The following is a 14,486-nucleotide window of genomic DNA, read 5'->3' as shown; positions in this document are numbered from 1 at the left end:
ACTCAGCAAGCAACATGGCATCGCCACAAGCATCATGCTTGGTCTTCCCCACTACTGTACTCCTTTGAATCATGAGATGCTAATAAAGATAAGACACATCCCAATTTCAGAAATGTCAAAAGGTGAAAAATTGTCTACGAAACATTAAGTAGCATGATCATAAAAATGTATGTACTTAGCCATTAGACTCGAAAAGCATTTTAAAAACCTAAGTGCTGAAAGATAAACTAGAACTTCCTAAGGTAACTCAAATATTTCCACATGAAGAGAACACATACATGTTATCTTAAAAGGCAATTTTAATATTTTTCCTTTGAAACGTTAAGGAACTATTTGTTCTGCATCCTAATTGTGGTATCACAGCACAAATCTCTATTAAAATTCACAGAATTCTAAAAAAAAAAAAATGGAAGTCATGGAAAACATTTTAAGAGATAATATGACTGCCTTCAGGCCCATTCCCTGCACCCTCCCGTCCACTAAGCCTGGCCTCTACCTCCATGGACCCTGCCAGAGCCGGAAGAGGACTCTTACCTTCCCTCTAACACTCACTCAACCTCATGGGCATGACTCTAAAATCCTGGGATGACCTGCTGCCAGGCCCACTTTCCTACTACTTCCAGCCACTTTTCTCTTCCCAGTTCTTGAGCCCTGTTGCTTCCAGCTCCAGCACAGCCTCTCTCTCATCTTCCTCCCAACCACTCTATCCACTGTCCATCTCTTGTTCACTTTACCCTGTGAAATCTGGGCTCTACTGGGCTGGAGGTAGCGGGGTTCCCTTTTGTCCTGAAATTTTTTACCTCTTCCCCAGGGCAGACAGGGTTGGCTTCCAAAGGTTAAAAACTATCTAAACGGCCGGGCGCGGTGGCTCAAGCCTGTAATCCCAGCACTTTGGGACCCCGAGACGGGTGGATCACGAGGTCAGGAAATCCAGACCATCCTGGCTAACAACGGTGAAACCCTGTCTCTACTAAAAAATACAAAAAACTAGCCAGGCGAGGTGGCGGGCGCCTATAGTCCCAGCTACTCGGGAGGCTGAGGCAGGAGAATGGCGTAAATCCGGGAGGTGGAGCTTGCAGTGAGCTGAGATCTGCCCACTGCACCCCAGCCTGGGCGACAGAGCGAGACTCCGTCTCAAAAAAAAAAACAAAAAAAACAAAAAAAACTATCTAAACATGGTAAGACATAGAACCCCTACAATAATCAGATTTTCCTTGGAAAACTAAACAAGCCTCCATATTGGGGGAAGGGAGCAAGACCTGCAAGAACTTAGCCCATACTTTCAGCTGTTTGGGATAACTCATTGACTCTTAGAAATTCCAGAGGGCATTCTGTTGCCCCTCTAGGGTGCTTCATTTACTTACCACAGTAATGTGAATGCAATCCTAGAGGGTCCAGCTTGCCCAACCCATCAACTACACAAGGTATGGAGAGATACATCTGTAGACGTTTTAGGCATCCACCAATACACATCTAACATATATTAGCCATACCCTTATGTTTCATAAATTAAGAATGAGAGTACTACAGAAGGAACTCTAGTGATCTTCACTAATAAGAAAATGGAAACACAAAAGCTACTACGTGGTAAAACTTGGGAGACATGCACCAAGTCTCCAGGGGTGATTTTCAGAGACAAAATGGAAGATAATGGCATCAAGGATAAATGAAACAATGCCTTTATTTTTTAGTCCTAGTATTCACTGGTAGCAAACAACAGCTCCAACTTGTGTGCTTGCTGCTCATAATATCTGGAAGGCCTCAACTCCAGCCTCATATCCTTTGCCCTCTTCCATTTGAGTGTTCCTGAGTGCCCCAGGATCACCAAGGGTGATCCTCTTCAAAAAGACAAAATGACAAATGCCTATAAGTACATGATAATCTGAAATGAAATGCCCTGTAGGTCCACTGATTTTCATCACACAATAAATCTGCCAAATCTACGAGGGCATTTTAAAAATCTAAGTGCTGAAAAATAAACTAGAACTTTCTATGTTCTGGTTTAGGGAACACAGTAGATTACTGCAGCAGGCAGCTGCCAAAACCTGGAACTGATACAGATCCACTGAAGAAAAGATATGTGCACAGGAGTACATGATCATATACACTAATATACTTGAAAGAAATGAATGCTAATAAGTTATGGTAAGTTTGGCTGTCTGGCCTACATGATGTCAGGGCTTTTTAGTATTTCTTACCAAAACTCAAAGCTTTCTTCCATGAACCTTTTGGCAGCAAATCACCACTGAAGGCCTACAACCAAATCCCCACTGGGGCACTCAGGAACACTCAAATGGAAGAGGGCAAAGGATATGAGGCTGGAGTTGAGGCCTTCCAGATATCATGAGCAGCAAGCACACAAGTTGCGGCTGTTGTTTGCTATCAGTGAATACCAGGACTAAAAAATAAAGGCATTGTTTTATTTATCCTTGATGCCATTATCTTCCATTTTGTCTCTGAAAATTCCCTTTACATGCAATTTTATTCCTGGCAATGCAAATTTGATTTCTAACTCATGGCACTGTTGAACTCCCATCTTCACCCCAGAGTTCTTTGAAAACACTACCTGTTACTTTCCTCCCTTCTGAACATTATCACTTTTTTAAAAGAGCAGAACTCAAACTTGCATTGAATTATATTCTTGGTGGAGTTTTTAAAACCTTCATTACACAATAAAGAGTTATTGTGAAAAAATCAGAAAATATAAATAAGCCAATAGAAACTCATCATTCAGAGGCACTGGTGTACATATCGTGCAGATACATTTGTTTTTATAAAAATGGCACCACTATGAATCTTCTGTGTAAAAATGCCATCAACATTATTCCATGTTAATATGTTCTCTAACAAAACCATTTAACGACTACTTAATATTTCACTTTAGGTATGTAATATGATGTACTTAACAAATCCCCTATTATTGTAAATTAGAGTGGCTTTCTATTATACTTTAGGCTATTATAAAATCCGGCAGTGAAGACACTTTCTTAAAATATATTTACATGTATATTCATCTGATGGTTTCTTTAGGACAAGTTATTAGCAATGGAATTGCTAAGCCAAAATGCAGGCAGTCCAACACCATCCCCCTTTTATGTCTTTTTATTCATATTTCCAATTCATCCTCCAAAAGAGTTATTCTAATTTACTCTTTTTATTATCATTCAAAAAAATATTTATTTTGTGCCTACTTTTGCTAGGCACTATCAGTACAATCATCGATAACAAAACAGATGCAGTCCCTGCCCTCAAAGAGCTTACAATCTAAGGAAGACAGAGACACCCACATCCACATTATCACAGATAATAAGCTAAAAAGGAAAACTGCAAGATCACAGCAATTTAGAAGAACCCAGTACAGCCTGAAGGATCTGGAAGAGCTTCCATGAGAAAGAATGGTTCTGGGCTGGGGGCTAAGGTTTTCTGGTGTAAATCAGGCAAAAACAGGTTCTAGAGAGCCTTGGAGAAAACATTCTAAGCAAAGGGAGCAGTGTGGACAAACGCGCTGGGAGGGAAAGGAACACAACCCATTTGAAAACATGTAAGCAGCTCACTGTGGCTGGGGCACAGAGGCAGTGGAGAGACAAGGCAAGAGGCCAGGCCACATGGGCCTTCCAGCAGAAGTAGTGTGGACTTCCTGCACTCTCCCCCACTTGTGAGGTCAATATTCAACACCCATGTGCTAAAACAGTCATACGGCAGTCAGAGCCTAAAGAACTAACAACTCAATAATGACACATGTATTAGTCACTTCTCACTGCCATAAAGATACTACCTGAGACTGGGTAATTTGTAAATTAAAGTGGTTCAATTGACTCACACTTCCACATGGCTGGGAGGCCTCAGGAAACTTATAATCATAGAAGAAGGAAAAGGGGAAGCAAGGCACATCTTACATGGTGGTAGGAGAGAGACAGAGCGTGAAGGGGAAGTGCCACACTTTTAAACCATCAACTCTCATGAGAATTCCCTCACTATCATGAGAACAGCATGGGAGAAACTGCCCCCATGATCCAGTCACCTCCCACCAGGTCCCTCCCTCAAACACACAGGGATTACAATTCGAGATGAGGATTTGGGTGCGGACACAGAGACAAGCCATATCAACACAATAAACTGTAAGTCAGAAAAACAGATGTAAACAGATGTAAATAAAGCCGCCAAGCTATCTTGCATAAGGAACGTACTTTCAATCTGTTCCCAAACATTTACACTTACAATGTCATGCCATGTACTTTAAACAATATAATCAGCTACATACATTGGTTTAATATTTTGTCTAAAATATCTGCATTCCTTGACTTTAACAAACAATATGTTAAGGCTGAAAAACATTAAAAAGTATTTAAAGTTTGTCAGAGAAGCTTCATACTCGTATTTTATTTAATACAAAAAAACCACAAATGTTACTTAAAGTTCTACTCTGGAGAAAAGCTACCCCATAATCTTTCAATGACTGTAATTGGGCAAGTTCTCTTTATTCTAACTTGAGTTTTCTTCTAGGCAATCTTCTGCATGAATAAAAGTTAAAATCAGTGTTTTTGTATTTTTTAAAATCAAAAGAAGACATCAAGTACTCCGTGTGCAGTGTTTTAATTTATCCATGTACATAGGCAATTATCATAATTTGAAGGTCACTTTTTAGTTATTAGACTATAAGAAAAACTATACAGAAAGTTTATGCTATAAAATTACGTCCCTAATTACGTCGTGCTCAGTAACACAGAAATAAGAAATTGAAAAGGGTCATTGCTCAGCAATCCACATAACTACAGAGTAGAGCGCAAGCTACTGGTCATGATCAGAAAGAGACTTCATAAAAACATCTTCACATATTCCCTAGCATTATGCCCTACCACTAAAAGGAAGGCGTATGACAATGCCATTGTTTATTTTGTGTAACACAGTCCTTCTACTCCCCTCAAAAGTGTTTTCCTGCTATAAGATAAAACAAGGCTGTATCCCTAAGATATATACCTAATGAAGATTATCTCAACAGAAGGTCTGATGTTTTCCATTTTTCACTGTCCTTCCTGAAGTTCACCTGGATGTTCCACAGCAATTTTCTAACCCTTTCATTGTTGATTAGCCTACTAAAAGTAGAATTCTTCAGCAACACACAATACAAAAGACACAGGCTAAAACAGGCCTCACAAATACACTTTGAAATAGGTATATTTGGAAATAAATATAACTTTCCAGTCCACTATTTTTTCTAGTAACTAAATTGTAAATTTTTAAAAATGGAGGTTTTCAAACCAACGATGTGTTAAGCCCATTCTCATGACACATTCATTTAAACTTCTCATCTGCAAAACATAATGCAATAAATTATAAAAAGAGGAAGAAAAAAACATGAAACTCATCTGCCTTATAAAATGAAAACCAAGCATTACAAGACATGTAATACCATAGATACTAAGCTACACATTTTTTTCTGAATAATTTTTTAACTATTCTTGATTCTAAAAGTCACAAAAGATCAATGTAGAAAATCTGAAAAATATTCTGCTTTTAATTAATATTCTGAGGTTTCAATTAATATAAGGTTATTTCTAGCAGTATCTTCTCTATTATACATAAGTATTTGGGTTTAAAACAAGCATGTGACAGCATACTTTTCCTTGAATAAAATTAGGATATTATATTTGCATTTTTATCTTTTGTTTACTTAACATACAGCATGTTAAGCATCTATGACATTAAAAATCCTTCTAAAACATGATTTTAACAACATATTACATGGATGTGTCATGATATATTTAACCACTTTCCCTACTCTAAGACATTTATGTTGTTTCCAAACTTTTAACATAATATGACTATCATGAAGATATTCAAAACTCATACTTCTGATTATTTTAAGACGTATTTGTTAAAAGTGAATTTAATATGGCCAAAACCACCCCATCTCAAAAAAAACAGACTATTCTACCAGATTTTAACCTAGTCAAAAGTCACAAAACTTACAATCACATGGTATACATATTCACAAATATTTAAAATCATAAAACTTCAATGTCTAAAATATTAGAAATAACAGGAAACAGAATCACTATTATGTTTCAGTATACACTTCTAGAAAAAGAAATAAGTTAACTTAAACACCACACTATATACTTAAATCTCTTCCAAATGAGTCAGAGAACACAGAACCACATATTGGTACCAAAAGAAGATGAAAAAATATCAACTACTTAAGAAAAAGAAAATATCTGAGAGAATGGAAGGGTAAGCCCAGTCCAGGACCTCAGGATGATGGACTTTCCTCCAATAAATTACAAGTACTACAGATCAATCGATCAATCGATTGATCTCTCTCTGTCTTACAGAGAGCAACTTAAACCCAATTATTTTTTTCCTTCGTTTTAAGCCTTAATATCCACTTTTAAATTTTCTGAAGAAAACAAGAATGTTGTTATAATAGTTCCACACATAATAGTTAGCTCTCAAAATTCAAGAAAGACTAATCTCTTAGAAGTTCAAACCCCAGGCCAGGCGCGGTGGCTCACATCTGTAATCCCAGCACTTTGGGAGGCCGATGTAGGCAGATGGCTTGAGCTCAGGAGTTCTAGACCAGCCTGGGCAACATGGCAAAACCCCATCTCTACTAAAAAATACAAAAAATTAGCCAGACATGGTGGCACATACCTGCAGTCCCAGCTACTTGGGAGGCTGAGATGGGAGGATTGCCTGAGCCTAGGAAGTTGAGGCTTCAGTGAACTGTGATAATGCCACTACACTCCAGCCTGGACAAGAGGCGTGATAATCAAAAAAAACTTCAAAACCTAAACCTTGAAATGAAATGCTTATATTTAAGATTTCAAAAATAAAGACAACTTTTCACCCTTTTAACACTTACTCAGTTTGGGAAAATTTTATTTCTTCCCTTTGTCTTGCAGAATAATTGAGGTTCCCACCTAAAATACAAATAAACAGAATCTTTTCCATGTATGTATTATAAGTAAATTTCAACCATACACACATACATGCAACCATTTGCATAGATACACTGTATTTTAAGTAACAGAAAAAGTTATCGACAATGAAAAAGAAATGGTTTATCTACTAGAACCTTCCCAAAGGGAAAAAATGAAATTCTTGTGTGATATAAATAATCACCCCTTAATTTAAGCATTTTTTTTTGAGTTTGGACTTATGTATTGCTTCAGGTGTTGTTAATAAGGACATTGTATTAATATTCAATAACAGTGAAAATTAAGAGAAATTAAAGGAAATGAACAGGTGTGGTGGCTCACGCCTGTAAATCCCAGGCTGAGGCAGGAGGATTGCTTGAGCTCAGGAGTTTGAAACCAGCCTGGGGAACATAGAGGGACCCCATATCTACAAAAAATTTAAAAGTAACTGGGTGTGGTGGCACACACCTATAGTCCCAGCTATTTGGGAGGCAAAAGTGGGAGGATCACTTGAGCCTGGGAGGTTGAGGCTGCAGTGAGCTGTGATCGTACCACTGCACTCCAGCCTGGGTGACAGAGTGAGGCTCTGTCAAAAAAAAAGAAAGAAAAGAAAAAAAAAATATTTTTTTTAAAAAAGGAAATGACCTAAAATTATTTACACAGCATGTATATTATAGTCTACTAAACATATAATACTCTTTAGGAGCAAGCAGTTAGAAAAATTACTAAGGACAGCATCAAAATCTTATAAAGAACAACAACAACAAAATGCACTAATACATACAGTATGAATTAGCAAAACAAAAAAAAATCTGCAATTTCTAATTCTAAACCAAACATCTTGAACCTTAAAATGTAAATTATAGCTATAAATTTGCTTATTCCGATTTTTTTTTAATGTAAGACAATAACACAGAGGGGCTTTAGGTTCCTTTTAAATGTTATATTTCTTTATGTTAATATAAAACATCTAAGATTTTATATTATAAGAAACTGATCTGGCTAGAAGATTAACAGAATGACAGCAATTTTAATAAATATGAAGGCCCAGAAAACATAATTATAAATTATATAATCAAATGTGTTTCCATTATTATGAACAGAAAGTCACTACTGCATGAACTAAAGCACTGGCCCCCAAAGAGGCAGACAACCCAGAGACCCCACAAGATGATCCACTGCAGTTTAAGAAGCAAATATCAGATCTTCTACTTACCCTGGGCACGATTCACCAAATAGAGTAAGACCACAGATGAAAGTGACACTAGGAGCGAAAAAACATGGGGCCCTTAAAATAAGTATTTCTTCTCAATGATTCCTATGTAATCAAAATCACAAAGTAAAGCTTAGACACAACCAAACCTTTATCAATTCCCATTATTTTATTTTCCAAAAGCACAAAAACCAAGTTACACACCATTTTCTCCAAGGGCTACTCAGCCCAGGAGTGGCAGGGCCAGAAACAAGGAAGTTGAGGACTCTACAAAAAAGGGAGCTGATCCAGCCACAGCCCAGCCCTGCCCCTCTTTCCTCTCCCTTTCTCAGTGCTGGTTCTTTCATGGACTTACCAAAAATTCCTGCCAGCCCCTGATTGTTTATCATTTTAGAGGAAGCCAAACAGTAGTCTTTTGGGGGCTTTCGGTCTGAAAATGCCAGGTCCATTTTACAAATTTTAAGTAACCAAACATTAAAATGTGATCATTAGACTCCCAGAAGCCCATAGCCAATCAAGACCTCAAAATTCAAGTTTTCCCTTGGCTTTTTCCCTTAATAAGTGAAGAACACTGTTTAATTTACTTTACAATAATAGGGCAGGCCTATTATTTTATTATTTTGGCTCATGCCTATAATCCCAAAGGCAGGAGGAGCACTTGAGGCCAGGAGTTCAAGTCCAGTCTGGGCAACGCAGTGAGACAGTATCTTCACAGAAAATTTAAAAATTAGCCAAGCATGGTGGTGCACACCTATAGTCTTAGCTAGTATGGAGGCTGAGGTGGGAGGATCACTTGAACCCCGCAGTTCAAAGTTACAGTGAGCTGTGATTGCTCCACTGCATTCCAGTCTGGACCACAGAGACAAATCCTGTCTCTAAAAAAGTAATGATAATAAAATAAAATAACAGAAAAACATAATCAAATGGCACAGTGTTTGCTTTGAGACCCAAATACGTGTTGAACTGTGGACTGACATTTAACCGCATGCTGCAGCATCAAAAATAGACAAAAAACATTTTATGACCTAATGTTTGAAATTCTTATATGACCCACTTTTTTAAACATTTATTTTTAAAACTTGATGTCCTTGTTTCTAAAACAAGCACATTTATTTATGAGATAACAAAATGCACTCAAGGCAACTCATAAGCAATTATCTGCAAATACCACACTTCAGGTATGGATAGTCTCTACTCCCTGTAAATAAAAACAAAGTTTGATAAAATCATCACTGTGGTTTGTCATTTTAAGCACAATATTGAAGTATAAAAAGACATCTTGATGTGTTAAGGAGAATTTTCTTTTCAGATAAACACAATTTATATGTATCCTAAAGATTATCTATGGACAAACGCTAATTTATTTTATATTTCTTTCAAGTTTCCTAATGCTTCATATTTCAAACCAATGAAATTATAGGTAAAAACTAAATTACGGAGTAAAAATAAAAGTCACTTAAAACTGCCTAATGAATAACCATGAGCACTCACACCTAAATCACACCAATGTTTCCACATAGTCACACTAGGGATATACTCAGGACTCTTCAAATTGTTCCACTTTAAGTGGGAAAATGTTTTGTTTTTTTTTTAAACTGTAAATAGTTAAAAGAGAATATGAAACCAACTCCATCACTGTCTTTCAGGATAGGAATCTCCTGAAAAATGCCTGTGAATCTTCAGAGGGCTAGAAAGTCACCAGCTATGAAATTCTAACACACAGGCGAGAATTAGGCAAATCTGGGAGATATGCCTAAGTAAAAATAAGAACATTCTGTTATGTAGTAAAAGAAACAAAACGTTGTCACACAGAATACTCACAAGAAACACAGGCAATGAAGAACACTTCTAAAAACAAATACCCCCGAGAATCCAGTATCATACCAGCAATGATGGAAATGATGGCCAACCCAAGATTCTGAATGGACTGCATGCTACAATAGAAAAATATAAAGACACATTGCATTTTCAAAAGGCTTCACACATAGGCTAACACTTCACTATAAATATTAGTATCTGTAAACCATATACTGTTTGTGTTCAGAGATGTTTTCCACCAGGGATGACTTGATTAGATTTTGGATTGGTTTTTTTCCACTACTAGACTGCTCAAAGGTAAGGGAGCTTGCCTCATTAAGTGCAATGTGGATTCAATACCTCTGTGCTGAATGAAAGAAGGGCCATGTGAATACCAACCACAGGTGCGGTTTCCCCCTTTTGCCTTTCTGTGCCAGGGACTGGACTCAGCTTCTCACTAAGAAGCCTCACATAAACAGGCAGGGAGATCGTAATGTCAGCAAGGACCTCTTCTGGGTTAGCTTACTCCAGCCCTCTTGCTGGAGGCTCTTTTGTGGCCACAACAGTATCTTAAATAGATTTACTGACTTTTCCAGTTATCTCTAGATTCAGATCTGGAGTTTTATATGACAATTAAATTGACACAGCAGAGAGAGACATACACGATCCACAATGTAAACACTTACAAGCCATATGCAGTTCCCAGCTGATGTTCAGGAACTACAAATGCCACCATTGGCCACAATGCACAGGCAAGCAATGAATAGGAGAGTCCCAGAAGACACTATAGAAAGCAACGCAGAAAAAAGTCATGGTCTTACATTAACCAAAAGGTGATTTTCTTTTAATACAGATTAGCAAAAGTGACAGAGTAGTTAACATATAAATACTCAAGCAAATTTTGTTGTGATTAAGCTAAAATTCATATTCAAAATATACAAAAAAGTCTCTCCCCTAAGAGTATCCCTCTAGTGACAAGATACACGCTGTCTTAACCACTTTCATTTGTCATCATATTATATGCATATATAACTGGCTGGGGCCCAAGATGCAGTCAAGGACCAAGTAAGAAAATAAAGGTAATCTTTAAAAAGTTTTTACCAATGTTTCAGGCAAGCTAATTTTCCAGTATTTATTAGGAGTTACAGATTAGGCAATCAAGGCAATATTATACCAACAGTCCATTATCCTGCCTCTGAGTCACCAATACCCAGTAATCACCAACAATGCTTGGTAAACCTCACCTTATGCTGATTATTTCTTCCATTAAAAAAGAAATATTGTGATTTAAACTTAAATAAGTATCACTTATACCTATCAGATTGGCAAAGATTAAAACAATGACAATGCCCAATACTAGAAAGAATACTAAAAAAGTCACATTTGTGTATTACTAAAGTTATAAATGGGTAGAAAGTTATTGGAGAAAGTTTCACAATCTCTACCAAGATGTTAAATATGCAAACCCCCTGCTGTAGCATCTCTACTTCTAGGAGTCTGTACTGTATCTGTTGAACACTTCTACAGAATTCCCACCCACTGCACACATATTTATGTTCCAGATATTCCTTTATTAACAGGTAGGAAACACAGCACTAGAGCCTCGGGTCTTAAAAATGACATTTTGAGGAACAATAACAAAACTTGAATTCATTATCATTTTAACCTACTAAGCAAGTCAAAGAAAAGAAGAGTTACTGGTCCAACATATTTTTGGTTTTTTGCCATCTATGATGGAATGCCTTCTTTTAAGTCACTTATTTTAGAAAAACAAATGGGACTAATAAGCATTCTGGCTTTTATAAGGCTACTTTATTTCAAATTCTCTTTCAGCACTGAAGTTAACTGGTTAAATAAACCAAATGAAATTAAAAGACACTTTATATGTTAATAATTCATAATTATACTTTAAAAAATAATTATTTTGTAGGAATTGGCATCAAGTCGTCATTTCCCCACTATCATAGGCCTTGTCATCTGAATTTGCTGAGCATGCCTACTTAGATGAACATGACAGACTCCTTGCTGAAGCCCTGACCCCACCACGTGCTAACACAGACGTTACCATAGCAATCCAAGGATTCCACATCGTAAAGGCCAGCATCATGTGGGACACAAGAGTAGCTGCTACTGCGCAAAGAACCCAGATGATGTTCTTCCCTGTTTTATCCACCAGGAGCCCAAATACTGGAGACATGGGAGCTGATATGACATATACAACACTGCCCAGAGAACACATAAGACATTTCATGAAATGCAACACAGCCAAACATCAGTTTCAAGAAAGTCCTGAAAATATCAGGCAAAGCAAATCCTAACTTATTTAACATTCTTATAAAATGCTCATCAAAAATTATAAAAAGCAGTCCAAGACTTCTTTGGTTTTCCACTAATGTAAACATGGCCACTCAGGATTCAAGTCCCAATGTAGTCCCAGTTTCACACTTAAAAAATGTTAGGTCACATACATCTTTTTTGCTTCTTATAACATTTGGTTATAAAGACCCACACTTCACATGCAATAGGCACTTACAAAATTAATTTTAAAATACCTGTTAATTGCACTTGCTGCCTGGGAAGAAAATCCAAATTTCTCTGTAAAGAAAACTCTAAAATTAAAAAGACAGATAAATTAGCACATTAGAGAGAAATACTCTGTTTTCAAAAAATAAAGAGTTGAATAAAAGTAACTCAAGCTTAATTAGCTTTTTTCTTGATATTATTTTCCCACCTTATTTATATTCGCCTTCAGGCAATCTGCTAAACTTCAGTATTTACATTAATGTTTACTGACTAAATAAAATATGATGCTTGTTTTTTTCCTTCTCTGATATGCAGCAAGCAATACACACACATTTTCAGAAAATCAAATATACTACTGCTTAAAAGCAGTACTGAATGGATTCTTTGCTAAATAATAAATAGGGTTCTTGTCTCAAATTATTTAAAAGGACAGCCTGACCTTAAAGGGTACAAACCATACACCTGCACAAACATACTCACATTGCTCTGCTTAAGCAGATGCCAATGCAAAAGGAGAGAGTAGAAGATAAAGCAAAGAAGAATTTGCTTTGGACCCAGAATTTAAGTCTGGCAGAATTACAGCCCTAATAAATGGAGATGTTCCCAGTCACAGTACACCAATAAACAGTCTCCATTCTCAGTAAGAGCCTTTTAACCAAGGAATAAAGAGGGAATAAAAAAGAATACTAGTCTAAAATCAACTATTAAAACAAATCAATATTATAAATCAAAAATTATTAAGTATTGAAATGGTTTGGCTGTGTCCCCATCCAAAGCTCATCTTGAATTGTAATCCCCATAATCCCCAGGTGTCATGGAAGGGATCCTGTGGGAGGTAACTGAATCATGGTGGTAGTTCCCCCAAGCTGTTCTCATGATAGTGAGTTCTCACGAGACTTCATGATTTTATAAGCATCTGGCATTTCCCCTGCTGGCACTCATTCCTCTCTCCTGCCACCATGTGAAGAAGGACGTGTTTGCTTCCCTTTCCGCCATGGTTATAAGTTTCCTGAGGCCTGCCCAGCTCTATGGAACTGTGAGTCAATTAAACCTCTTTCCTTTATAAATTACCCAATCTCAGGCAGTTTTTTATTAGCAGCAGAACAGCAGAGTAATACAGGTATTTCTTCAAAAGAATAATAAAAGTATAAAACCAATACTAAACCTTAAGCTAAAAGAAAACGTATGTATATCCCAGGATCTAAAGTAATTCCTGTGAAAATATAAACTATAACCAGAGAAGCAAGATTTACTGCTTTAACAACTACATTTATGTGATTGAACTCTCATGATAATTTAGACAAGAAATAATGGAAACATAGAGAATACTCACTTCCCAAGTCCAATAAAAGGGAACACAGCAACATAATAGCAGACACAGATGATAAATATGAGCCACAGGGGTAAGGAGAAGTCCTTTACATCAGTTAATTTAATAACTTCACCTTAGAGAAGAAAGGGAAGACACTATCAGCATAATTTTGCATACCTAAGGAGCTTTCATCTATAGGCAAGATTATTTTTTAAAATCCTGTGGTTAATCTTTGCAATTCAGTTTAAAAAAAAAAATTTTTTTTTCATTTCTGGGAAGACTTACAAAGACATAAGAAAAAGCAAAACCTAAGACTGGCATCTACCTTCCCTGCTCCCTTCCAAGAACAATAACCATTTTGCAAATACACAAAGTACAATCGAGAACGTAAATTCTGCCAAAAGATTTAAGGGGAAAAGAAAATATATCTAAAAATGTAGAAAAGTGGAAATCAATTTGGAAATAAAAAATAAAAATCATGTCTTAAACTCCACCTGGTTTTACAACACTTCATTAGGAACTTATTTCATTGCAAAATCTCACGAAGGCCATAATTCCCTGAAGTCCCGTTCTTTCATTTAGACTTACCTGTTTTTCCTTGTTCTTTGTGAAGGATTCTCTCTGCTCTCTGATCCAAGTAGGCAAGAGCCAAGGCACAGATTAGTGAAAGAATACACGTTATACTTCCTAAATTTAAAAAAAAAAAAAAAAAAAAAAAAAAAAA

General features: G+C 36.7%; 1 protein-coding gene across 3 annotated transcripts in view; it reads right to left on the bottom strand.

The window, feature by feature from the left end:
- Positions 1-4,574: 4,574 nt before the first annotated feature.
- The window catches only part of MFSD1 (major facilitator superfamily domain containing 1), a 26,413-nt gene continuing 16,501 nt past the window's right edge, over positions 4,575-14,486 (bottom strand). For 2 of the 3 annotated variants that reach the window (XM_017890549.1, XM_017890550.1), the window contains 9 exons: positions 14,351-14,449; positions 13,784-13,895; positions 12,480-12,536; positions 11,993-12,149; positions 10,614-10,711; positions 9,952-10,064; positions 8,134-8,181; positions 6,863-6,920; positions 4,575-5,309 (listed from right to left, as the gene is read on the bottom strand). In XM_017890549.1, the coding sequence (XP_017746038.1) occupies positions 5,306-5,309; positions 6,863-6,920; positions 8,134-8,181; positions 9,952-10,064; positions 10,614-10,711; positions 11,993-12,149; positions 12,480-12,536; positions 13,784-13,895; positions 14,351-14,449 (746 nt within the window). In that variant the 3' untranslated portion in view covers positions 4,575-5,305. Of the gene's footprint in view, positions 5,310-6,858; positions 6,921-8,133; positions 8,182-9,951; positions 10,065-10,613; positions 10,712-11,992; positions 12,150-12,479; positions 12,537-13,783; positions 13,896-14,350; positions 14,450-14,486 lie in introns of those variants that run through there. The other variant, XM_017890551.1, reaches the window with a different exon arrangement.

Source organism: Rhinopithecus bieti, unplaced genomic scaffold, assembly GCF_001698545.2.
Source record: "Rhinopithecus bieti isolate Rb0 unplaced genomic scaffold, ASM169854v2 scaffold_17971, whole genome shotgun sequence".
NCBI lineage: Eukaryota > Metazoa > Chordata > Mammalia > Primates > Cercopithecidae > Rhinopithecus > Rhinopithecus bieti.
This window is presented reverse-complemented; position numbering and strand designations above follow the sequence as displayed.